This window comes from Protomyctophum parallelum (assembly GCF_964188405.1).
Source record: "Protomyctophum parallelum genome assembly, chromosome: 17".
Classification (NCBI taxonomy): Eukaryota; Metazoa; Chordata; class Actinopteri; order Myctophiformes; family Myctophidae; genus Protomyctophum; species Protomyctophum parallelum.
The window spans coordinates 39,276,011-39,302,300 of NC_139719.1; the positions used below are offsets into that span (position 1 = coordinate 39,276,011).

At 44.8% G+C, this 26,290-nt stretch overlaps 1 protein-coding gene across 4 annotated transcripts in view; it reads left to right on the forward strand.

Moving 5' to 3' along the window:
* The window catches only part of mta3 (metastasis associated 1 family, member 3), a 52,448-nt gene that overhangs the window by 17,372 nt on the left and 8,786 nt on the right, over nt 1–26,290 (forward strand). For 2 of the 4 annotated variants that reach the window (XM_083788041.1, XM_083788039.1), the window contains exons 10-17: nt 4,900–4,974; nt 5,597–5,655; nt 6,156–6,280; nt 11,194–11,354; nt 15,171–15,393; nt 18,659–18,751; nt 20,548–20,712; nt 22,254–22,285. In XM_083788041.1, coding sequence (XP_083644167.1) covers nt 4,900–4,974; nt 5,597–5,655; nt 6,156–6,280; nt 11,194–11,354; nt 15,171–15,393; nt 18,659–18,751; nt 20,548–20,712; nt 22,254–22,285 — 933 coding nt within the window. Of the gene's footprint in view, nt 1–4,899; nt 4,975–5,596; nt 5,656–6,155; nt 6,281–11,193; nt 11,376–15,170; nt 15,814–18,658; nt 18,752–20,547; nt 20,713–22,253; nt 22,286–26,290 lie in introns of those variants that run through there. The other 2 variants (XM_083788038.1, XM_083788040.1) reach the window with 2 other exon arrangements.

Here is a 26,290-nt window from a genome sequence, read left to right on the forward strand (position 1 = left end):
ACCTTAATGGCATAATATATGCAGCATAGGCGCCGCTATATTCTGCATTACATAATAATATGTTGATATATTTAAAATAAAACCATAGCACCACCGTTAGCCTTGTCATGTCGCACACCCGCTAGTCTGGGCTACAGTATGCTCCAAAATGAGTAAATAAATCGTATAGAGTCTAGAAAAATAAGTACTTGTCTTGCACATTTAGTTGTTTATATTCTATGTGTGTACCCAGAAAGTGTTTAGTACCCCCCCCCCCCCCCCTACAAGCTCATAGCACGAGCTTGTAGGTCTGCTATTTTTGAAAAATCGAAGAACGACTGACATAGAAACATAGCTTTTTCAGAAAACTCTCAGGATGTAGAAGACATTTTTAGAATCTGATCTCAGGTCAGAATGGGTCGGCGGCGGTGGCTCAGGGGTAGAGTGCCTGGATGGTAACCGTAAGGTTGCCAGTTCGAACCCGGGCTCCCCCAGAGTTACTGTCGAAGTGTCCTTGAGCAAGACACTGAACCCCTAATTGCTCCTGATGTGCTGGTTGGTGCCTTGCATGGTTTCCGCTGCCATCGGTGTATGAATGTGTGTGTGTGAATGGGTGAATGTAATGCACAATCTCTGTAAAGCGCCTTGGATAAAGGCACCATTTACCATTTAATGGGTTGAGCAAGACACTGAAACCCCCCCCCCCCCGCCTTACTGCTTCCAACGTAGCGTCCTCCTCCGCCATCGGTGTGTGAATAAGGTGTATATATAATGCCGTATATGCTGTTGGAGAAAGGCTGCTATATAAATATACCAGGCAGTGACGGCCCAACGTTTATTGATCCATCATCCTCTCTTCCTCATAACGTTTGTGCCGAGGCACGCTGTTTTATCTGTGCTTTAGGACTGCACTTTGCACAGAAGCACACCCTTTATTCTAATGGTGCTTACACTGTGTTGTGGACATAAAGTAATGGCAATACAATTCCAGTTATTTTATGGACTGTCACAGAGGAGGGAGGGAACAAATAAAAACACAGTTGACGATCTGATTAGAGTCGGGGGGGGTGGGGGGGGATGGGGGGGGGGGGGGGGTCAGCCTCTGGAGAAATTCAATGCCTCTGTCTCGTTGAAGAGATGAATGGAGGAGGGACTCTGCCCCTAGTCTACATCTCTCTCTCTTCTCTGTGTGGAAGACCACAGTACAGCCCAAAGAACAACAAGAAAACAACAGAAGAATCAGACCAATCTGAAGTGAGTGGTGCAACAACAGCGCCCCCTGTTGGTACTCTAAAACATAGGGACGGACATAGGAACATTGCTGTTCCTTGGAGTGGGTTGCACCACTCAAAAACCTATGTTTTTGTAATCTATGTAATCTCAACCTATTTCATGTCAAGGACCACAAAGATTATTATTATGTATTTGGCCACCAACCCCCCATCTGAAAATATGTTGTTCCAGGAACCCTGATTTGAGTTAGAAACGTTCGCTCTGAAAGAATATATATTCAAAGATTTGCGCTATGAGCTTGTAGATTTAAAGCTATTTTCCAATAGCTAAAGTATAACATAATGCTTAAAACACCAAAAGGGGTTCCCGCCCTGAAAGGGTTCAATCCGGAGCCCAGGATATTGCATAAAGCCCCAGTAGTGACCTGTCATGAGACTTATTTAAGGCGTCGGTTCACTGTTTTATGTTAACTTGTAAACTGTACGGTTATAGTGCCAATTATTTTTATCGATAAAATAATGCACCAATGTATGAATGAATGAACCATTATAAAGCGCTTTGAGCATTTGGAAAAGCGCTATAAAAAATGCAATTCATTATTACACATTTCAAGCCGTGATATTTGTACTTTGTACTTGTGGAAGTGTATGTGCTTTCGTTGCGTTGTGCACATGTGTGTGTGTGTGTGTGTGCGCTCTGTTAAATCTTGTTCTTTTAACACAATGAGCGCCAGGATTTCTTTCAAAATAGGAGCCCCCCCCCCCTTCCGTTCCATACAAAAACCGGGAGGCATAATTAATGCTGCTTGCTTACCTCAGCGATGATTACGATAAAGTCCCTCTAGAAGTATTAATATTAACCCATTCTGAACGGGCACCCATTTTGGTGTCGGCATCATGTTATGCTTTAGCTACTTAAAAATAGCAGATCTACAAGCTCGTAGCGCGCCACTCGGTGGCGCGCTACGAGCTTGTAGATCTGCTATTTTTGAATAATAAGAACGACTGACATTTTTAGAATCTGATCTCAGGTCAGAATGGGTAAATCAGACCAGTGTGTGTCCAGTGGAAACCTCGTATGAATCTGATCTCAGGTCAGAATGGGTTAATCGAATCCGATGTTGTTTTATCCCAGAACGAGTGGTACAGGTGAAAAATGTCATAACTCCAGCCCGAGCCCACTGCGGCTCTGACCGTGGGCGGTGGGTCTTAGGCTAAATCGCTTATTTTGATCGCTCGAAAATTATTTTTGTCTTTCATAAGGACGAAAGGAGGGACACACGCACACACGCCACTTGATTGGTTCCAGAGCATTTATTTGAGAAGCAACGTTTCGGTCTTGCGACCTTCCTCTTCCTCGACCTTCCTCAGGCTAGGAAGGTCGAGGACTGAATGTGGGTCTGGTTCTGGGACTGAATGTGGGTCTGGTTCTGGGACTGAATGTGGGTCTGGTTCTGGGACTGAATGTGGGTCTGGGACTGAATGTGGGTCTTGGTTCTGGGACTGAATGTGGGTCTTGGTTCTGGGACTGAATGTGGGTCTGGTTCTGGGACTGAATGTGGGTCTGGGACTGAATGTGGGTCTTGGTTCTGGGACTGAATGTGGGTCTGGTTCTGGGACTGAATGTGGGTCTGGGACTGAATGTGGGTCTTGGTTCTGGGACTGAATGTGGGTCTGGTTCTGGGACTGAATGTGGGTCTTGGTTCTGGGACTGAATGTGGGTCTTGGTTCTGGGACTGAATGTGGGTCTGGGACTGAATGTGGGTCTTGGTTCTGGGACTGAATGTGGGTCTGGTTCTGGGACTGAATGTGGGTCTTGGTTCTGGGACTGAATGTGGGTCTGGGACTGAATGTGGGTCTTGGTTCTGGGACTGAATGTGGGTCTGGGACTGAATGTGGGTCTGGGACTGGGACTGAATGTGTGTCTGGGACTGAATGTGGGTCTTGGTTCTGGGACTGAATGTGGGTCTGGGACTGAATGTGGGTCTTGGTTCTGGGACTGAATGTGGGTCTGGTTCTGGGACTGAATGTGGGTCTGGGATTGAATGTGGGTCTGGGACTGAATGTGGGTCTGGGACTGAATGTGGGTCTGGTTCTGGGACTGAATGTGGGTCTTGGTTCTGGGACTGAATGTGGGTCTGGTTCTGGGACTGAATGTGGGTCTTGGTTCTGGGACTGAATGTGGGTCTGGGACTGAATGTGGGTCTGGTTCTGGGACTGAATGTGGGTCTTGGACTGAATGTGGGTCTTGGTTCTGGGACTGAATGTGGGTCTGGTTCTGGGACTGAATGTGGGTCTGGGACTGAATGTGGGTCTGGTTCTGGGACTGAATGTGGGTCTGGGACTGAATGTGGGTCTTGGTTCTGGGACTGAATGTGGGTCTTGGTTCTGGGACTGAATGTGGGTCTGGTTCTGGGACTGAATGTGGGTCTGGGACTGAATGTGGGTCTGGGACTGAATGTGGGTCTGGTTCTGGGACTGAATGTGGGTCTTGGTTCTGGGACTGAATGTGGGTCTGGTTCTGGGACTGAATGTGGGTCTGGGACTGAATGTGGGTCTGGTTCTGGGACTGAATGTGGGTCTGGGACTGAATGTGGGTCTTGGTTCTGGGACTGAATGTGGGTCTTGGTTCTGGGACTGAATGTGGGTCTTGGTTCTGGGACTGAATGTGGGTCTGGTTCTGGGACTGAATGTGGGTCTTGGTTCTGGGACTGAATGTGGGTCTTGGTTCTGGGACTGAATGTGGGTCTTGGTTCTGGGACTGAATGTGGGTCTGGGACTGAATGTGGGTCTGGGACTGAATGTGGGTCTTGGTTCTGGGACTGAATGTGGGTCTGGTTCTGGGACTGAATGTGGGTCTTGGTTCTGGGACTGAATGTGGGTCTCGGACTGAATGTGGGTCTTGGTTCTGGGACTGAATGTGGGTCTGGTTCTGGGACTGAATGTGGGTCTTGGTTCTGGGACTGAATGTGGGTCTTGGTTCTGGGACTGAATGTGGGTCTTGGTTCTGGGACTGAATGTGGGTCTTGGTTCTGGGACTGAATGTGGGTCTTGGTTCTGGGACTGAATGTGGGTCTGGTTCTGGGACTGAATGTGGGTCTTGGTTCTGGGACTGAATGTGGGTCTTGGTTCTGGGACTGAATGTGGGTCTGGGTTCTGGCAGACCGAGCCGTACCGCTCAGCCGCCCTCCTCCATCCTACAGTCATCTCCCTCTCTGGCCTGCTCATGAATATTCATGAAGGCGTTCACACCCTCATGGCGAGAACACCAGTTATTAATACTCTTAATTTGTTCTCTGTCTGTTCTCTCCACCCCCACCCCCACCCCCCCCCTCTTTCTTTCATCTCTCTGCTCACTCTGTCCCTCCTCCATTCTTTCTTTTCTTTCTTTCTTCCTTTCTTTCTTTCTTTCTTCATTCTGAACGGGAACCCATTTTGGTGTTGGCAACATGTCGTGCTTTAGCTATTGAAAAATAGCAGATCTACAAGCTCATAGCGCGCCACCGAGTGGCGCGCTACGAGCTTGTAGGTCTGCTATTTTTTGAAAAATCGAAGAACGACTGACATTTTTAGAATCTGATCTCGGATCAGAATGGGTTAATCAGACCAGTGTGGGTCCGGTGGAAACCTCGTATGAATCTGATCTCAGGTCAGAATGGGTTCATTCTTTCTTTCTTTCTTTCTGTAGCTGCCATGGAAGTCTCTGACCAGCATCATAGAGTACTACTACATGTGGAAGACCACAGACAGATATGTGCAGCAGGTGAGAGACTTATAGCATGTTATGTAGACAGCACTATAATTACATTGTATGTAGTCATAGCACGTCATAGTACATATGTATAGCATAGTAGTAAATATGTATAGTTTATATGTATAGTGTATGTATAGTCTCATAATATAGATATTCCACTGTTATTTTTCTTAGCTTACGCATGTTTCATGATAAATGTTTTTATGTGATGTATTCCCATGCTTTTTGTTCTTGCTTAATGTAAGTCGCTCTGGATTAAGAGCGTCTGCTAAATGCCTAAATTGTAGAGCAATTATTATCCACTAGCAGATCTACAAGCCCACAACATGGTGCCTCAGAACAATATTGTGAGCTTGTAGAGCTGCTATTTTAGCGATCTATTTAGAGACAATTTAGGGACCACTGAGGGTCATGCTGCTGACTTGCTTGAACCAGCATTTCAGATTTGTCTTTCCTTGAAAACAGTCCAAAGAGCATTGCAACCAGTAGTAATTAAGCTAAAAGTTACATCTTTCTAATTAATAGATTAGTGCCCACTGGTCTGTGGCAGCCAACTAATCTTAATGGGTTTTTTTTTTTGTCTTGCTTTTTGCTGTACGGCGCGTTTGTCTCTCTCTCTCTCTCCGAGCAGAAACGGTTGAAGGCGGCAGAAGCAGAAAGCAAGCTGAAGCAGGTTTACATCCCTACATAGTAAGTGTTTTTTCTCTGTGCCATAATGGACGTAATTACTTAAATTATACCGTCATTATTGTATGGTGAGAATGACTGCAGTGGAGAGTATTGTGTATGCATATTTAACCCATTCTGACCGGGCACCCATTTTGGTGTCGGCATCATGTTATGCTTTAGCTATTTAAAAATAGCAGATCTACAAGCTCATATCGCGCCACCGAGTGGCGCGATACGAGCTTGTAGGTCTGCTATTTTTGAAAAAAATGGAAGAACGACTGACATTTTTAGAATCTGATCTCAGGTCAGAATGGGTTCATCAGACCAATGTGTGTCCAGTGGAAACCTCGTATGAATCTGATCTCAGGTCAGAATGGGTTCATCAGACCAATGTGTGTCCAGTGGAAACCTCGTATGAATCTGATCTCAGGTCAGAATGTGTTAATGTGTGTTCAGCGGCCCTGGCAGAAGGCCGGCGGGTCCGTTTTATTATTATCGTCGTTCCTCTGCTGTCTCCACAGTAATAAGCCCAACCCCAACCAGATCTCGGTGACCAATGGGAAGATGGCCACGGTAAACGGGGCGGGACCAGGGGCCTTTCACACGACGACGTCAGGAGGCGGCAGAGCTTGCGAGAGCTGTTACAGTGAGTTGTGTGTGTGTGTGTGTGTGTGTGTGTGTGTGTGTGTGGGTGTGTGTGTGTGTGTGTGTGCCGGCTTTTCATCTGTCATCACAGAAATGACCTATAGTACATACATCATCTCAGTTTACACTGAATGACATGAATGACAACATTGTCCGAAATTGACTGAGATTCTTTTGAGTCGAACAGACTTTCGAGAGTTCGGGGCTCTGTAGCATCGCTTTCGTAATGGGCTTGCTTAGTAACGCACAAAGAAAAGATTACGCACATCCTCCCGTTTCTTTCTTGGTGCCGAGCCAAACTGCAAAAATAGACTCATGTAAAACAAGAAGGGTGCTCGCAAACTCTCTTCAAAAGCTTCAAGTTGTATTCACAGCAGAAATGTACAACGTTTTGACCTTGCAGTCTTTTTTTCCCCCAAGTATACTTTCAAGTTTATTCATGCTGTGAATAAAATTAGATTTTTTTGTTCTTACAGAGAGTTGCGAGATCCCCTTTGTGATTTTCCTGCTAGTAACATGTCCTATGCCTTTCCTTGTTTGTCTGCCTCAAATGGGAACTATTTTCAAAGAGCATCTCAATTTACAATTTACAATTTAGGCATTTAGCAGACGCTCTTAATCCAGAGCGACTTACATTAAGCAGGAACAAAAAGCATGGGAATACATCACAAAAAACCATTTATCATGAAACATGCGTAAGCTAAGAAAGTAACAGTGGAATATCTATATTATGAGACTATAAACTATATATCTATACTACTATGCTATACATGTGTACTATGGCGTGCTATGACTATATACAATGCAATTATAGTGCTGTCTACATAACATGCTATAAGTCTATCAAATGCTATCTAAGTCTCCTGCTGTTTTAGTTTTCAATCTGGTCACGGAGGCTCTTGTGATATATTCAAGCTACTGTAACACCGTGACAAGACCCGCAAAATGTTTTTAGTGGCGGAGAGGAGAGGAGAGGAGAGGAGAAGAGAGTGGAGCACTGTGAGAGGGAGGAGGTGGGCTGTGGGCAGCAGTGTGTCAGGTGCCTAGTATAGTATATACAGTATTTACAGTATGTCACTGTAGAGTAAACCACGTATAATCACGTAATCATTTTAAGTCCGTTAAAAGACATCCAGGAAATGAAGTGTTACACTTAGGTAGGGGTGTGTGCAGGATATTCGGTTAACCTACTCAATGGGGCTGCCCCTACAAACGGTATTTTCTTGTACACATTTCCAATTGTCTTGTCTTACAGCAATAATATGTCCAAATTTTAATGACCTTTTAATTTTGTTTTTGTTTTTTTGGTATTCAGACAGCCAAAACGCTCCCAAAAAATGTAGTCTCTTGACACATCTAGGGGCCGCAATCTGCATTCAAAGATTTTCCTCGAAGCTTTGTCATTGGTCGATTTGCCTGTCTATTTCCTGATTGGTTAGTCATTTCAACCCCGTTTTTTCCCCCCGACCAATGACAAAGCTTCTAGAAACATCTTTGAATGCAGATTGTGGCCCCTAGATGTGTCACAGAGACACAGCGTTTTACTACTGCAGGCTCCAATTTTGACATTATTTCTTATAGCTACTTTAATAAAATGTTGCTTTTCACAAGCAAAATTAGCAAATACCTGCCAATGAAGTATTATCAAGGGTGATTTGCGGGTCCTGATTTGCAGTGCTGGTCACCTGCAGCTGGCTTCGTTCAGTGGAGTAAAGGCCTATTCATAGTCTTGATTTTCGGTGGTGAGCTGACCACCGCTCCGGTGATGAGGTGACCACCGCTCCGGTGGTGAGCTGACCACTGCTCCGGTGGTGAGGTGACCACCGCTCCGGTGGTGAGGTGACCACCGCTCCGGTGGTGAGCTGACCACCGCTCCGGTGGTGAGCTGACCACCGCTCCGGTGGTGAGCTGACCACCGCTCCGGTGGTGAGCTGACCACCGCTCCGGTGGTGAGCTGACCACCGCTCCGGTGGTGAGGTGACCACGGCTCCGGTGGTGAGGTGACCACCGCTCCGGTGGTGAGTTGACCACCGGAGCTGAAATAACGTTGAGCGGTGGTGAGTAAAAACAGAGAGAAGGCCTGGGGCGGTGGCGGTGGTTTGCTCTTCACCGCGGCTCGTGACGTCATGTTGTAGTTCGGTGGTCACCTCACCACTGAAAATCCAGACTATGTATGAGCCTTAAGTGAATCTAGCCTACTTAAGCTACACTGTCTGTGATCTGATCGATTCTTTAAGAAATAATAGTGTTTGAGGCTGAGAACATGGCGAGTAGGCCTATTTCAATTGGCTGAAGAAAGATCCAACACCACATATCATGTTTTGGTTCAAGTAGAGCTGGTCAGTGGGCAGTGTGTGCTTCAGACCGGCTCTGACTTGGACTGACAGCATAATTAATTTGACCTACTTTTGCACACTGGCTTGATGTAGTTAATTATTAGGAGCCGCTAACATTTAACCACTTGAACCCCAGCATCCCTATATATTCTGGGGTGAACATTCACCAACAATAGCAGATCTACAAGCTCACAACGTGCGACGTTGTGAGTGATGTGTTGTGACACATTGTGAGCTTGTAGATCTGCTATTTTTGGCAAGGAGGTTTGGTGGTCCGTCTTACAAAGTATAGAGGGTTTAACCCATTCTGAACAGGCACCCATTTTGGTGTCAGCATCATGTTATGCTTTAGCTATTTAAAAATAGCAGATCTACAAGCTCATATTGCACCACCGAGTGGCGCGATACGAGCTTGTAGGTCTGCTATTTTTTGAAAAATCGAAGAACGACTGACATTTTTAGAATCTGATCTCAGGTCAGAATGGGTTAATCAGACCAGTGTGTGTCCAGTGGAAAACTTGTATGAATCTGATCTCAGGTCAGAATGGGTTAAGAGTGGTTAAACGGACCTGGCTAAGATATGTATGCGCTTCATTTAGCAGAGAATATCTCAACTGTTCCGGGGCCACATACCCGGAAATGACCACACCAGACAGCTGCTTCAAACATGGCTCTATCTTCTAAACCGTTTGTGCGACAGATTTCCTGAGATGCTCAAAATGTTCAGAATACTGCATGTTTGAATACTCGACCATTATGCACACGGCGGTCATCTTTCCACAAGTTAATGGCAGGGTGGAAACTAGCCGCAATTTGCCATTGACTGCCCATACTAAGGATGTTCCATTACTGAAAGGGAGCGCTTCCAAACTCCTGCAATTTCAAAAATCACCTGCAAGGAATTTCTTGACATAAAGTTGCTCATGACATGTCTATGGTGGATTTTTATGAAGCAAACACTTTGCAGATAGAAAGAGCATCATTCAAGCTTTTCGTACAGCTGCAATTTTATTGAAGTTTGACATAATTTCATAAAATTAGATAGGACTTTCTAGATGTATGTCTGTTTAGATGTATAGGCGGTCAATGGCAAATTGCGGCTAGTTTCCACCCTGCCATTAACCTGTGGAAAGATGACTGCCGCGTGCATAATGGTCTATTGAGTATTCAAACATGCAGTATTCTGAAAATTTTGAGCATCTCAGGAAATCTGTCTCACAAACCGGTTTAGAAGATAGAGCCATGTTTGAAGTAGCTGTATGGTGTGGTCATTTCCCGCGTATTTCGCCCCGGATAGAGAATCTTTCACAGTTCCCAGGTTGTTCGCAGCGGTCATATTGGCCAAGAACAGTTGAGATATTCTCCGCTAACTGAAGCGCATACATATCTTAGCCAGGTCCTAGAGTATTACTTGCTGAATGAGTTATTGAGGAGGAAAAGATGCATCTTTTTTGTAGTGAAGAAAGTGGGTGCAGCGGGCAGCAGGTCAGCTGAAATTTGAGGATGAAATTCGATGTTAAAGAACCGCATTTGCATTACGTTCCCTCTATGGGACGAAGAAAATCCCCCAAAAAAGCTCATGCAAATGTGAAACCTCTGCAATAAAAAAGGTCAGTCAGTCTTTGCTGGCACATTGCTGACAGACATGCACAGGAAGAACGTCTGTGACGTGATAATGGCACCGTGTACCGTGTAGTGTGCTGATAATGATAATAATATCTCAAACTTATATAGCGCATTTCTGATGATGATGTAGCCAAAATGCGTCCGTCTGTCAGAGACTGCCGCTGCGGTAAATAATGACATTGAAAGAAAGTTCACCCTGTGAGTGCGGACTGTTTCTATAGACGGTGTACATGCCATAGCCAGTAGCCTTCTACCAATGGAGAGACAGGACAGACCTCATACCTAATACCTTCCCTAACTAACCGGTCTGTCTTTCCCTTGCAATCCTTCTCACATTTTTCACCCCTAATCCGTTTGCATGCCTGTTGGTTAATTACAGTAATGGGGATAACACTGCAGAGTGTCTGTCCAGCAGCAAAAACATCATTATTTTTGGTGTCTGCTCTCGGTTCTAGTTTCTCTAACCGTAGCCGTACCTCCGGTGTTGTCTTTGACGTTGACAGCGTCCTTGACTTTGGGGAGGGGGGGAGTGGTGGTGGCTCAGGGGTAGAGTTTCCGAATGGTAACCGCAAGGTCGCCAGTTCGAACCCTGTGGGCTCCCCCAGAGTTGGTGTCGAAGTGTCCTTGAGCAAGACACTGAACCCCTAATTGCTCCTGATGTGCTGGTTGGTGCCTTGCATGGTTTCCGCCGCCATCGGTGTGTGTGTGTGTGTGTGTGTGTGTGTGTGTGTGTGTGTGTGTGTGTGTGTGTGTGTGTGTGTGTGTGTGTGTGTGTGTGTGTGTGTGTGTGTGTGTGTGTGTGTGTGTGTGTGTGTGTGTGTGTGTGTGTGTGTGTGTGTGTGTGTGTGTGTGTGTGTGTGTGTGTGTGTGTGTGTGTGTGAATGTAATACACAATCCATGTAAAGCGGCCTTGGATAAAGGCGCTATATAAATGCACCATTTCCCATTCCAGCGATGCAGTCGGCCCAGTGGTACTCGTGGGGACCGCCCAACATGCAGTGCCGTCTGTGCGTGTCCTGCTGGATGTACTGGAAGAAGTACGGCGGCCTGAAGATGCCGAGCAGAGCGGAGGCGCCGGAGGAACGGACCTCGCCGAGTCCCGCTGCGACCAATGTAAGCCCCTTCACAACCAATGTAAGCTCCTGCAAACACACACACACACACACACACACACACAGACCCACATCACAAGCACAAAAGAAAACCCCACATTCACGTACATCATCGTATAACCTTTTGTTTAACTCAACTCAAAATGTAACCGAGACCAACCAAAGTGCTATCCAACACAGCAGGAGAAACGAGTACAACAATAAGTGCATGCAACAATTGGGGGAAAAAACGGGTTCAAATATGGCTCGTCAGAAAAATGAGGTGAAATCAATGGTATCAAATGTAGCTGTGCTCAAAAGCCAGAGAGAGGAAATAGCATTATGTGTGTCTTCTTCGTAGTGATTAAAAAAGGTCTATGGACTGTGTGGGAGGGTGGCTCTAATATAAGGTGACAGGCTATTCCAGAGCCTCTGGGCAGCCGCAGCAAAGGCCCATCACCTCTAGTCCTTTTTGAGTGGTGCAACCACTCCAAGGAACAGCTATGTCCCTATGTCCACGTACCTGTCCCTATGTTCAGAGTACCAGTAGGGGCAAAAGTGGCGCTGTTGTGCTAGAAACAGAGAGAGAGATAGTGTTGCACTGTTGCCTGCTAATTAGAGAGAGAGAGAGGTAGAGAGGTGTCCCCACACAGTAACTCTGTCATTTCTCGACCGTTTCGGACACGGGGCGGCCCCCACACGGAGTTGCACCATTTTTGATGTTTGTTTTTGGTCATGAGCTCAGTCAGTTGCAGCTGGTCCGTCGACCGTAGAGCTCTGGATGGAGAGTGTAAACATTAACACTTTTCCAGACAGCATTAATTCATTCATTCACCCGTTCATTTTGAACCAGGTGTTACTTATGTAACGTGTGTTGTGACGGGTCGGATATTTTTCTTTCCCTATATACTACTTTGCCTATATGGACCGTCGAATAAAGCTCGTTTTGACCAGAAATGCCATCTGGGACAAGGAATCCGAGATAATGGCATTTGAAAGGAACAAACAGTGGGTGTGAATGCGCGGCTAACAGTGGGTGTGAATGCGCGGCTAACAGTGGGTGTGAATGCGCGGCTAACAGTGGGTGTGAATGCGCGGCTTGCGCGCGGCAATCAAGATGGACGATTATTTTTCTCCTGTTTACATCAACACCTAGCAACCCAGTGCTAATGTAAGTAGCATTACTACTTGATCGATCATAACCACTATGAAGGACCTATTGCCGTAGATCTAAGGTCTGTGGTCGTTAAAAACCTATTCTAAAGCGAACGTGGTGTGGACCAGGAGCCAATTTTAACCAGTAAACGGTAACATTGAGACCCGAGTGTCTTTCACAAGAAGGAACTGGCCAAGAAAAGGATAAGTCGCACTATTTATAAAAATAAAAATACTACATTACAGGACATTACAATACAGAGCACAGCCTGGGCCATATGACGGACTACTGAAGTCAAATAAAATGTATAAGAATACAACAAAACAGCCCATTAAATAATGGGCTAAATCTCAGAGCAGGAACAACACCTGGTGAGGGGCTTTCGCCGTAAATCCTTTTCGGACTCCTTCGGGAAATTAAGGCTGCCAAGGTACGTCGGTCGGGTCTGAGGATCTTTCCAAGACCAATGGTCGAAAAATAAAAATCGACTTCTTTTAACCTGCCTCTGTCCACACAGTGGATCGGAGGTTAAAAAGGTCTCTAATTAAAACGATTTTTGAGTGAACATGAGAAGGGAGATTAACAAGTAAAGCTCCGTAGACATGCCAGTGCTGCATCCATCCTGCGTGTGGATAAGGAAGGCCAGCCCAACTAAAGAATACTGCTGTGAGCAGTCCTACTAGTTAGAGATTAGTCTGAGAAACGGCATGATCTAAATAACAATAATAATCTTTATTGTCCCGAAGGATATTTGTCTTCACAGTCTGTTCAAACACCCACATCAAAAACAACACATAGCACATAACACCAAGACGATACAAAAAGATGAGGTCCCCACTGCATACAGAACCATATCCCATCATACATGTACGTTGTATCCAGAAACATCCTATCGGCGGGGCAGTTTGTTTAATGCCGCGATGTCCTGAGTGGACAAAATTCCTACTAAAACTGACCTTTTCTCCCGTCTCCTGTCTTTCCACGAAATAATAGAAAATGCTCGATAGTGGGCTCGATAAGAACCCGGCTCGATAAGATCAATAAAAATTAACGAGGTCCATTCCTACTGAGAAGGCCCCGTTCTGACCAGTTCGATTATTAGATGTGTGTGTTTCCGGGAGGTGGGCAGTGTTTGACCTGAGGGAGCGGGGTTGGGACAGAGGGGTTCAGAGGGGTAGCGTTGGGGGTGCCTGTTTGTGAGACAATCCAGTGAAGGAATCATATCCAGTAGTATCACACCAATGGCAGTAATGTTCAGCAGGCGTTGACTCCATTATTATAGATACGTTCGGCTTCGGGAAACATATTAATGACGGGAAAATGTAAACGAATGCTAAATCTAAGAATAAAGCTATTAAAGGCTATTTTCTTTTTGTTAAAACAATTGTTATGTAGCTCCATATTCTGATAGTAGTAGCATTGCTATAGACTAGAGTGTTTGTTCAGTAACAGGTTCTGTCTCTCTAGCTCTTTACCAATTTTATCCAATCAGGGGAGATAACTTGCATGATGCAGTTTAAACTGAAATAGGAAGTGATGACACAATGAATTGAGCAGACAAAATCGGAACCCGCCTGGAAATGTATTTACTGTTTATTAACCCATTTGGGTGCTCTTCTCTTCTGGCATTATTTACTCTTTAAACATGGGGGTCGGCAGCCAAATACTAGATATCAATTTGGGGGCCCTTGACTTGATACAAAAGTTTTTAATGTCCGTTAGGGCTGCACGATTAATCGAATTTAAATCGAAATCGCGTTTTAATTTTTTTATTTGGACGATGTCAAAAAAATTAAAACGACACTTTAACTAGGGTATTTTGGGTAATCTCTCTCGCACTCGCCCGCGGGCTACCGTAGTTACTTCATCCTCCCTCTTCCTGCTGCGCAGAGAGAGAACCTGAAAGAAAGGAGCGTTTACATGTATGCCACGGTGAGCGATAGGAACGAGGATTTTGTTGCTAAAAAAAAGGCAAGACAAAGTCTGTCGAGAAAACTATAGTCCCCCGTGTAAAAGTTGCAAAATGTCGGTGCCTGTGAGAGACTGCAACACGAGTCCAGCACCTGGAAAATAAACACAAGCATAGCAGCGAATGGGAAGACTGCAAAGCATTGTGGGCTGCTGCTGCTGCTGCACAGCACAACAGAAGCTTATCAATACTGTGTCCAGACCTACGGTCCCTTACACTGTGTATTACTTTATTTTGCATCGAGGAGCCACGTGTGTCTTAACTGTCTGTGAACGTCGCCTCGGCTAAAAACTAAGTGAAGCCTGAATTATGCTTAACCCATTCTGACCTGAGATCAGATTCTATAAAAGTATAAATGTCTTCTGCATCCTGACAGTTTTCTGAAAAAGCTATGTTTCTATGTCGGTCGTTCTTCGATTTTTCAAAAATAGCAGACCTACAAGCTTGTATATCTGCTATTTTTCAATAGCTAAAGCACAACATAATGCTAACACCAAAAGGGGTTAAAATGGTTTAATCTACTTTTTTTTTTTTTACCTAATGTCAGTAAACTCTAATACAATAAAACACCACACCGTTTTCATTCATATCTGATCTCTCCATCTCTCCCCCCCCCCCACCCCCCCACCCACCTCCTTCCTCCCTTTCTCTCGCTTTGCTCCGTCGACCTGCCCCCCCCCCCCCTCCCCCTCCCCCTCCTCCTCCACCCCCAGGAGCCTCGTTCCCGGGGCCACGCCCCTCGCCAGTCCAGTCACATGGTGCCCGTGCGTAACAGCGGCAGCCCCAAGTCGTCCATGAAGACCAAGCAGGCGTTCCTGCTGCAGGCCACCCGCCTCACCAAGCTGGCGCGGCACATGTGCCGCGACGTCATCAGGCTGCGCCGGGCCGCGCGCCGCCCCTTTGTGCCCATTAACTGTGGCGCCATAAAGGCAGAGTGTAAGAGCTCTTTCAATTCCTCCTAACTTCCGCTGCCGCCACACCTACGGACACAAGCGCACGCACACACACACACACACACACACACACACACACACCGGCATACATTCAGTGCGCACGCACACACAACACACACACACGGACATACATACATACACACACACATACTGACTCACAGCATCCCCTCCTCACCCTTGACGGCACCCGACCCTCCATCCATCAGCCCCCCCCCCCAAACCCTCCGCCCCTCGCTGCTCTACCCCCCCTCCCTCCCTCCCTCCCCGCCCGCCCCCTCCCCAGTCTGTCTCTCTGTTTTTATTATTATTGTTATATTATTATTATTATTTTTGGGTTTTTTTTGTATTCTCCCCTACCCCCACCCCCCACCCTGTTTCCAATAAAGACTGCCTGTCCTCATAACTCTTGAGTTATTATTATTTTTCTTCCATTCGTGCTTTTTTTTGCTTTTGTTTTGTGTTTTCCTGTTCTTTGTTTTTTACGGTCTTGACTTCGCTCTAAACCAAAAGCCATGGTTCTGTACAGGCCACATTTCATCATCAACAACAGGGCTGTCGTATGGGAGTATGCCCGCGCACACACACACACACACACACACACACACACACACACACACACGCACAAAAGACATGTATGGACTCATAATCACAGCCACCAAACCACACACACATCCTATTCAATGCTCTTCCTGTTACAAACAAGCAGATATTAATAATAAGATAGAAAACAATATTGTAGTCTGAGCCGTATATTTGCTAAAGGTTATATAGGTAGGTAGAGAGTAGGAGAAATTATTTTAATAATAAGAGAAGCTCTATTTTGCACAGCACCCCTGGGGGGGCCGGCTAGCCAAAGTCTTTGCTGTCTTTATTGACGGAATCAATTGTTTCAGCCAGGAATGTTTCAGCCTATCAGATTCTGAGGATGATTGCCTTTTGCTTGATGGTAATGTTAGCCAAGATGTGTGTGTGTTTCACCAAGACTTTTAAGCTATTTTGCATAAGGGCTTTTTTTCCTGCAATTAATAGTACATACATGAGTACATTTTTTTGATGGGAGTGATTTTGTGTTTCTTGTGGCACTGTACTTGTACTTATGAAAGGCCTTTTTATTTTGACTGACAAAACTTGAAAGAAAGGCAGGAGGGTAAAGGGACTTTGACTGGGTGAGAGGGATGGGGCATAGGAGAGGTTTGTTTCGTTGGGGAGCAAAGAGGATCAAATGGTTGATCAGTGACTGCTTTCCCGCTGTAGATTAAGGCCTATTCATAGTCTGGATTTTCGGTGGTGAGGTGACCAGCGCTCCGGTGGTGAGGTGACCACCGGAGTTGAAATAACGTTGAGCGGTGGTGAGTAAAAACAGAAAGAAGGCGGTGGCGGTGGTTTGCTCTTCACCGCGGCTCGTGACGTCATGTCATGTAGTTCGGTGGTCACCTCACCACCGAAAATCCAGACTATGTATGAGCCTTTAGTTGAGACTCGGCACGGTCACGTCCATTTTACTCCAGGAATCAGAATGATTCGGGATCATGCATAAACATCTCATGTCTTGCTCGATCATTTGTGATCAGTTCCCTCTCTCTCTCATTGCTCATTCCCTCAACTGAAGTTTCAAGTATTATGCTTAATTTATATACCGTCGTATTGGGACACGCCGCTCGCCGAAAGTTCTTTTTCTGGGGGAGAGACGCGTTCCGTACGACAAATTATAAATGAGGCGTCATGCATCCGTCCTCTTCGTGATGTGATTAATCCATCCAATGCCCCCGGCAAACCATCTCAGAAAACCCTACCTACAGTCTCATGCAGTATAGACCCTGACATGCTGTGTTTTATCGGTGGGTTTTTTCTTACCATGCAGAGCCATTTCCCTTCTTTTTCCTCTTTGCCTCTCTCTCTTTTTCTCTGTTTTTTGCAGTATTTTCCATCTCTCATCTTTTTCCTACTTTCGCTCTCTCTCTCTATCTCTCTCTCTCTCTCTCTCTCTCATCACTCTGTGAATGTGAGAGTAGTCTCTCTCTCTATCTCTCTCTTTCTCTCTCTCTCATCACTCTGTGAATGTGAGAGTAGTCCTACAATAAAGTCACAACCTGAAACCATCTTCTATGAGTCCTTGTGCTTTCATGTGTCTCTGTGTACCTGTCCATCAACTCCACCGCACTCACTGATTGGCTGTTGTTGGCTCCCGAGGGACCTCCCCGCCAAGGCACCGCCTCTCCTCCCCAGCATGGATTCTACCTCCAAAAATGCCTGCTGCCATTGAAACCCTCACATTCCGTTGTGACAACTTTATCCTAACAGCGTTATCTTTGGGGTTGGCGGCGGTGTGCATGTGAGCATGTACTTATCTGTATGTGCATGTGTGTGTGCAATGTGTGTGTGTGTGTGTGTGAGAGAGAGACTCCTGTCCTGTATCCCTGTCAAACCATCTTCATAAGTAAGTTGGGATATTAATCACTTGAAGTAGTGTACAACCAAAATATCAATAACACACATGAAGCCTTGAATTCATGGATATTGTTGTTGTTTCTTGTTTTGTTTTTGTCTCATTCCCGAGCCAATAATCTGATGACCAGGCCGCTGGTCAGTGAGTCTCACCGGTCATCAAATTATTGGCTTAGGAATGCAACAACAATTCACGGCATCACGGAGTGTAGGCTAATTAATAGAAAACAAGTAATTGTTTTGGGGTGAACTAGTCCTTTAAGGCCTACTTCTTCATATGAGGAAGTGAAGCGTCTACAAGCAGTTTGTCGTAAACGTGTAGATTAACAATTTTCATCTGGAAAAAGAGAAAAAACAAATTAGTAGAAATGTTGAAATGTGCCTATGATAATAATAATGACATGCCCCGAAGTACAGAGAACGGTTTGAAAGTGGCTAATGCAGACTGTGTGCCCAACCTTGAGGTCATTAAAACACTTAACATTCATTACATCTGAATGCGTTTCCCTGTGCGAGGAAAATGTGAATTATGAATGGAGTTCCTTTTTTAAGAGAGGCCCTTTTTATCAGGTCAAACTGTGTGTTAGTCATTGTGCAGACGTACTGCAGACGTTATTTGACAGTCCTAGAAGACGTTAGCCATGTGTGTTCAACAGAGACGAGAGAAAGGCCAGGGAGATGAGTTTATACAACGATGCAGTCCAAACGATATCTGTGATCCTGTGTGTACGTGTGTGTGTGTGTGTGTGTGTGTGTGTGTGTGTGTGTGTGTGCACGTGTGTGTGTGTGTGTATCTGGTTTAGATATGTTAAGGGTTTCGGAGGGTCAGGCGACTCGACTGCCAAAAACCAGAACGACCCCGCGGAGCACTTTGACCAGCGTGCTGCAGTTCCTTGGTAATTTACACCTTGGTAGCACACACACACGCAGACACACACACACACACACGCGCAGACATACACACGCAGACATACACACACACACACACACGCAGACACACACTCCGCCAGACCCAACTTTGAGAACCAGTGGCCTAAAGCAACCTCATTTTCCAGCGTGCCCTAAAGCAGGTGTGGGCAACTTTGACGATGGAGAGGGCCACTATATTTCCACAGCCGATCTACAAGCTCAAAACGTGACGGACTGCGACACGTTCTGAGCTTGTAGATAGGCTATTATTGCTATATTTGAATTGAAATCCTGAAAAGTTAACATTTGAATTACCGGTATGTTAACTTATGTTATAAATACATTGGACATAAAAAAAAGACATTAACATTTTAATACTAGTCGTTAAACTACTAATATAGACTGAAGTAATTATAGCGGGTAATGTATGCATGTTTGGAATTATAATCAATCAACACATCAGTGTTCCCATATTAACCTGAGGGTCACATTAAGTGAAGTTGGGGGCCACATGGCATGTGGCCCCTGGGTCACCAGTTGCCCTAAAGAACTGCAACTCTTGATTAGGATTCAACTTGTTTTACCAACAGCATTAAGGTGGATTTATTTTTGTTGCTTGACCAAAGAGGTATCTTAAAGGCCCTGTTCAGACTGGCGGGCCAAATTTGATTTCCTATCCAGATCGGAGTCAGATTGGTTGTATGCAGTCTGAACAAGGCTCTTAAGGAATGCGATTCAAATCTGATTAGTAAAAAAAAAAGCCACGTCTATGGACTTAAAGGTTTTATGACATTAATTTTGATTTCTTTTCTTTTTCTTTTTTCTTTTAGGTTTTATGACCTCAATTACACCCAAAAAACCTGAACTTTGAACATTCAGTGTAGTTTCTGTTGTCTGAAGTTTTCTTTGGGGTTTGGAAGCCTTTTGAGCTACAATGAAAACAGGCAACACAGTGAAAACAGTGACATCTGCTGGCAAATCCCATTGACATATATGGGATTTGCAGTAAGTGATGTCACTTACTGCCGGCAAATCAGAGCACCTGTTTGAGCCAGAAAACCCCAGATCACAGAAAATCTACTGAATGTTAAAAGTTCATGTTTTTTGGGTGCAATTGAGATTAGAAAACCTAAAAAAAATAAGAACAATTCCAAAACCTTTTTTTTAATGTCACAATCCCTTTAATGCTTGTCATGTGGCAGCCACAGTGGGCGGCTGGGTGCCCCTCACTACCACTTCACCCGAGTGTGATTTTCTTTGGTATTGATTGGTATTACAGACAGTTTGATGTTTTGCAGATGTACCGTAGTTAAAGGGAGTTGTGACATAAAAGAAAAGGTTTTGTAACATTTCTTAATTTATTTTAGTTCAATTGCACCCAAGAAACCTGAACTTTTAACATTCAATAGATTTTCTGTGGTCTGGCTCAAACAAGTGCTCTGATTTTCCTGCTGTTTGTGATGTCACAGCCTGCAAATCCCATATATGTCAATGGGATTTGCCAGCAGATGGCACTGTTTTCTCTGTTTTGCCTGTTTCCATTGTGGCTCAAAAGGCTTCAGAACACATAGAGAAAACCCCAGACCACAGAAAATCCACGGAATGTTCAAAGTTCAGGGGGTTTTTTTGGCGTGTAATTGAGGTCCTAAAAGCTAAAATAAATGAATGAAAATGAATGTCACGAATCCTTTAACAGTGGACGGTCGTACCGTACGTGTCCAAACCTTTAACAGTCGACGGTCGTACCGTACGTGTCCCGTTTGTGTCGTTTTTTTGCTTTCAGAGTCCCGCCCGGCGGCCCAAGCTCCGCCGCGGTCCCACCGCACTCCGGGCCTGCAGGCTCCGCCCCCTCGCCGCCTCCTATCCTCGCTCCCCCACGGGCCGCACGGCATGCTGGGAAAGCGCAGCTACCACCATCACAGCAGGGCCGAGCCTGAGAGACGCCCAGGTATATAACCTGTATAACCTGCATGCGGACATGAGTTTACTCATACGTCGTATACGTCTTGGGTGGCAGTAGATCAGTCTAGGCAGTGGCGTGCACAGATAGACACTAGGGGGTGCTAGAGCACCCCCTGCCCTTTTGGCAATGTGCTCTACTAATTTGTAGTGTGTGGACCATGCGGTGACATTGATCAAATCTTGATAAAAAACGCTTCTACTATATCATCTAAAGCCATGTTTCTATGTCAGTGGTTCTTCGATTAAAAAATAAATAGCAGACCTACAAGCTCATAGCGCGCCACTCGGTGGCGCGCTATGAGCTTGTAGATCTGCTTTTTTCAATAGCTAAAGCACCAAAATGTGCTGCACATGGTGCCCTTTTTTCACTTGAGCACCTGCCCCTCTAAATGTCTGTGCACGCCACTGCAGTCTAGGAGTGCTTCTCAAAGTGGGGGGGACCGAGGACCCCCCCCAGGTTGAGGGGGTCGATCCTCAGCTAAATAATTGATAGATAGGAACCAAACAGGCCTTTACAGGTCCATATAACTCTGTGAGTGTACAAATGGTACCCCCCCCTTGTACACTCTCAGAGATATGGCGTTATACTGTACGTGGACCAATGCATACAACACCGGGGCTCCATGAAATATTTGAGAATCACGGGTCTGGGAGTGGGAAAGTAGACCAGCGTGTCAAATGAAGCAAGACATATTCTATCTATTTGTTCGTGTCACTCCTATTCCCAAAACAAAGATGCCATGTTGAAAGTGGTCAACCCACTTTAAGTACTTCATTGACCTGCAGGGACCCACAGGGGTCTATAAGTGGACCCTTCCATTTTGTCCTCTACACAGTGTACACCAAATCAGTTGGCGGAAATGTGTTATATTACTGGACCTTGTGGATCTGCTAGTTTTTGTTTGTCCCAGAATAGGTACACTATATATAGGGTTCATAATGGTTAAAACCCATTTTGGGTGGGAACCCCTTTTGGTGTTTTGTTATACTTTAGCTATTGAAAAATAGCAGATCTACAAGCTTGTAGCGTGCCACCGAGTGGCACGCTACGAGCTTGTAGGTCTCTTTAAATCGTGAAAATGCGGCACAAATCTTTGAATATATATATATATTCTTTCGGAAGACCTATTTTTCTCGACGTCAGGCCTAAATGGGTAAACAGCTCCCCCTTGTGTATACTCATCTAAGCCATCTGAACAGCCATCACCCTGGGCGAAGCTGTAAGAGGCCCCCCCTTGTGTATACTCATCTAAGCCATCTGAGCAGCCATCACCCTGGGCGAAGCTGTAAGAGGCCCCCCCTTGTGTATACTCATCTAAGCCATCTGAACAGCCATCACCCTGGGCGAAGCTGTGTATACTCATCTAAGCCATCTGAACAGCCATCACCCTGGGCGAAGCTGTGTATACTCATCTAAGCCATCTGAGCAGCCATCACCCTGGGCGAAGCTGTAAGAGGCCCGGGGAGCAGAAATTACTCCCCCCTTGTGGCCGTTCTCTTATCTATGCTGTTGCTCTTGTTTTACAGAGAACCCTGGTTCGACAACCGGCCCTGTTCTGGTGGGTACAATGCACTTCTGTTCTGTTCTGTTCTGTTCTGTTCTGTTCTGGTGGGTACAATGCACTTCTGTTCTGTTCTGTTCTGTTCTGTTCTGTTCTGTTCTGTTCTGGTGGGTACAATGCACTTCTGTTCTGTTCTGTTCTGTTCTGTTCTGTTCTGTTCTGTTCTGTTCTGTTCTGGTGGGTACAATGCACTTCTGTTCTGTTCTGTTCTGTTCTGTTCTGGTGGGTACAATGCACTTCTGTTCTGTTCTGTTCTGTTCTGTTCTGTTCTGGTGGGTACAATGCACTTCTGTTCTGTTCTGTTCTGTTCTGTTCTGTTCTGTTCTGTTCTGTTCTGTTCTGTTCTGTTCTGTTCTGGTGGGTACAATGCACTTCTGTTCTGTTCTGTTCTGTTCTGTTCTGTTCTGTTCTGTTCTGTTCTGTTCTGTTCTGTTCTGTTCTGTGTTCTGTTCTGTTCTGTTCTGTTCTGTTCTGTTCTGTTCTGTTCTGTTCTGGTGGGTACAATGCACTTCTGTTCTGTTCTGTTCTGTTCTGTTCTGTTCTGGTGGGTACAATGCACTTCTGTTCTGTTCTGTTCTGTTCTGTTCTGTTCTGTTCTGTTCTGTTCTGTTCTGTTCTGTTCTGTTCTGTGTTCTGTTCTGTTCTGTTCTGTTCTGGTGGGTACAATGCACTTCTGTTCTGTTCTGTTCTGTTCTGTTCTGTGTTCTGTTCTGTTCTGTTCTGTTCTGTTCTGTTCTGTTCTGTTCTGGTGGGTACAATGTACTTCTGTTCTGTTCTGTTTGTTCTGTGTTCTGTTCTGTTCTGTTCTGTTCTGTTCTGTTCTGTTCTGTTCTGTTCTGTTCTGTTCTGTTCTGTTCTGTTCTGTTCTGTTCTGTTCTGGTGGGTACAATGTACTTCTGTTCTGTTCTGTTCTGTTCTGTTCTGTTCTGGTGGGTACAATGTACTTCTGTTCTGTTCTGTTCTGTTCTGTTCTGTTCTGTTCTGTTCTGGTGGGTACAATGCACTTCTGTTCTGTTCTGTTTGTTCTGTGTTCTGTTCTGTTCTGTTTGTTCTGTGTTCTGTTCTGTTCTGTTCTGTTCTGTTCTGTTCTGTTCTGTTCTGTTCTGTTCTGTTCTGTTCTGGTGGGTACAATGCACTTCTGTTCTGTTCTGTTTGTTCTGTGTTCTGTTCTGTTCTGTTTGTTCTGTGTTCTGTTCTGTTCTGTTCTGTTCTGTTCTGGTGGGTACAATGCACTTCTGTTCTGTTCTGTTCTGTGTTCTGTTCTGTTCTGTTCTGTTCTGTTCTGTTCTGTTCTGTTCTGTTCTGTTCTGTTCTGTTCTGTTCTGTTCTGTTCTGTTCTGTTCTGTTCTGTGTTCTGTTCTGGTGGGTACAATGTACTTCTGTTCTGTTCTGTTTGTTCTGTGTTCTGTTCTGTTCTGTTCTGTTCTGTTCTGTTCTGTTCTGTTCTGTTCTGTTCTGTTCTGTTCTGTTCTGTTCTGGTGGGTACAATGCACTTCTGTTCTGTTCTGTTTGTTCTGTGTTCTGTTCTGTTCTGTTTGTTCTGTGTTCTGTTCTGTTCTGTTCTGTTCTGGTGGGTACAATGCACTTCTGTTCTGTTCTGTTCTGTGTTCTGTTCTGTTCTGTTCTGTTCTGTTCTGTTCTGTTCTGTGTTCTGTTCTGTTCTGTTCTGTTCTGGTGGGTACAATGTACTTCTGTTCTGTTCTGTTTGTTCTGTGTTCTGTTCTGTTCTGGTGGGTACAATGCACTTCTGTTCTGTTCTGTTCTGTGTTCTGTTCTGTTCTGTTCTGTTCTGTTCTGTTCTGTTCTGTTCTGTTCTGTTCTGTTCTGTGTTCTGTTCTGTTCTGTTCTGGTGGGTACAATGCACTTCTGTTCTGTGTTCTGTTCTGTGTTCTGTTCTGTGTTCTGTTCTGTTCTGTTCTGTTCTGTTCTGTTCTGTTCTGTTCTGTTCTGTTCTGTTCTGTTCTGGTGGGTACAATGCACTTCTGTTCTGTTCTGTTCTGTTCTGTTCTGTTCTGTTCTGTTCTGTTCTGTTCTCTGTTCTGTTCTGTTCTGTTCTGTTCTGTTCTGTTCTCTGTTCTGTTCTGTTCTGTTCTGTTCTGTTCTGTTCTGTTCTGTTCTGTGTTCTGTTCTGTTCTGTTCTGTTCTGTTCTGTTCTGTTCTGTTCTGTTCTGTTCTGTTCTGTTCTGTTCTGTTCTGTTCTGTTCTGGTGGGTACAATGCACTTCTGTTCTGTTCTGTTCTGTGTTCTGTTCTGTTCTGTTCTGTTCTGTTCTGTTCTGTTCTGTTCTGTTCTGTTCTGTTCTGTTCTGTTCTGTTCTGTTCTGTTCTGTTCTGTTCTGGTGGGTACAATGCACTTCTGTTCTGTTCTGTTCTGTTCTGTTCTGTTCTGTTCTGTTCTGTTCTGTTCTGTTCTGTTCTGTTCTGTTCTGTTCTGGTGGGTACAATGCACTTCTGTTCTGTTCTGTTCTGTTCTGTTCTGTTCTGTTCTGTTCTGTTCTGTTCTGTTCTGTTCTGTTCTGTTCTGTTCTGTTCTGTTCTGGTGGGTACAATGCACTTCTGTTCTGTTCTGTTTGTTCTGTGTTCTGTTCTGTTCTGTTCTGTTCTGTTCTGTTCTGTTCTGTTCTGTTCTGTTCTGTTCTGTTCTGTTCTGTTCTGTTCTGTTCTGCTCTGTTCTGTTCTGTTCTGTTCTGGTGGGTACAATGCACTTCTGTTCTGTTCTGTTCTGTTCTGTTCTGTTCTGTTCTGTTCTGTTCTGTTCTGTTCTGTTCTGTTCTGTTCTGTTCTGTTCTGTTCTGGTGGGTACAATGCACTTCTGTTCTGTTCTGTTCTGTTCTGTTCTGTTCTGTTCTGTTCTGTTCTGTTCTGTTCTGTTCTGTTCTGTTCTGTTCTGTTCTGGTGGGTACAATGCACTTCTGTTCTGTTCTGTTCTGTTCTGTTCTGTTCTGTTCTGTTCTGTTCTGTTCTGTTCTGTTCTGTTCTGTTCTGTTCTGTTCTGGTGGGTACAATGCACTTCTGTTCTGTTCTGTTTGTTCTGTGTTCTGTTCTGTTCTGTTCTGTTCTGTTCTGTTCTGTTCTGTTCTGTTCTGTTCTGTTCTGTTCTGTTCTGTTCTGCTCTGTTCTGTTCTGTTCTGTTCTGGTGGGTACAATGCACTTCTGTTCTGTTCTGTTCTGTTCTGTTCTGTTCTGTTCTGTTCTGTTCTGTTCTGTTCTGTTCTGTTCTGTTCTGTTCTGTTCTGTTCTGTTCTGTTCTGTTCTGTTCTGTTCTGGTGGGTACAATGCACTTCTGTTCTGTTCTGTTCTGTTCTGTTCTGTTCTGTTCTGTTCTGTTCTGTTCTGTTCTGTTCTGTTCTGTTCTGTTCTGTTCTGTTCTGTTCTGTTCTGTTCTGGTGGGTACAATGCACTTCAACAACCTTCTAGGCTAACAAGCTCTCAGGCCCCTTTTCCACTGGTTGGTTCCCAATGGGAACCGGTTCAGTTATTTTTGGTTCTTAGTCCATGAGCCAAAATTGGAACGTATAAACCATAAAAGCCATATTAGATTGTTATCACCATGAAACTTCCCCAATTGAGTACTTACACGATGACAATAAATCACACGATGAATGATTTATTGTATTACAGATTTTACATTTTTAAATATGCAAATGGGGCATTATGTAGGAAAATATGCAAAATAATCGAAAATAGGAAAAAGCTACTACTGTGGAAGTTGTCCTTTCCTTAAAGGACCACTTCACCACTTTTCAACCTATCTTCATATAATAGGTCCTCACTAATAATCATGAAAAAATGGCACGATTCTTTTCTACTCAGTCTGTGTCTCATAGGAGGGCTGTGGGCAGTTTAGAAACCGTCTTCCAGTGACATCATCATTAGTCAGATTTGTTTTAAACAAATAGTTAGATCTTCATTATCGTGAGAACGATGGCTTCCATTTTCGCATTGCAACTTTTCAGGACTAGAAAGCCTGCAGTTTCTATTAGCTCGTATTCCCCATCGATGA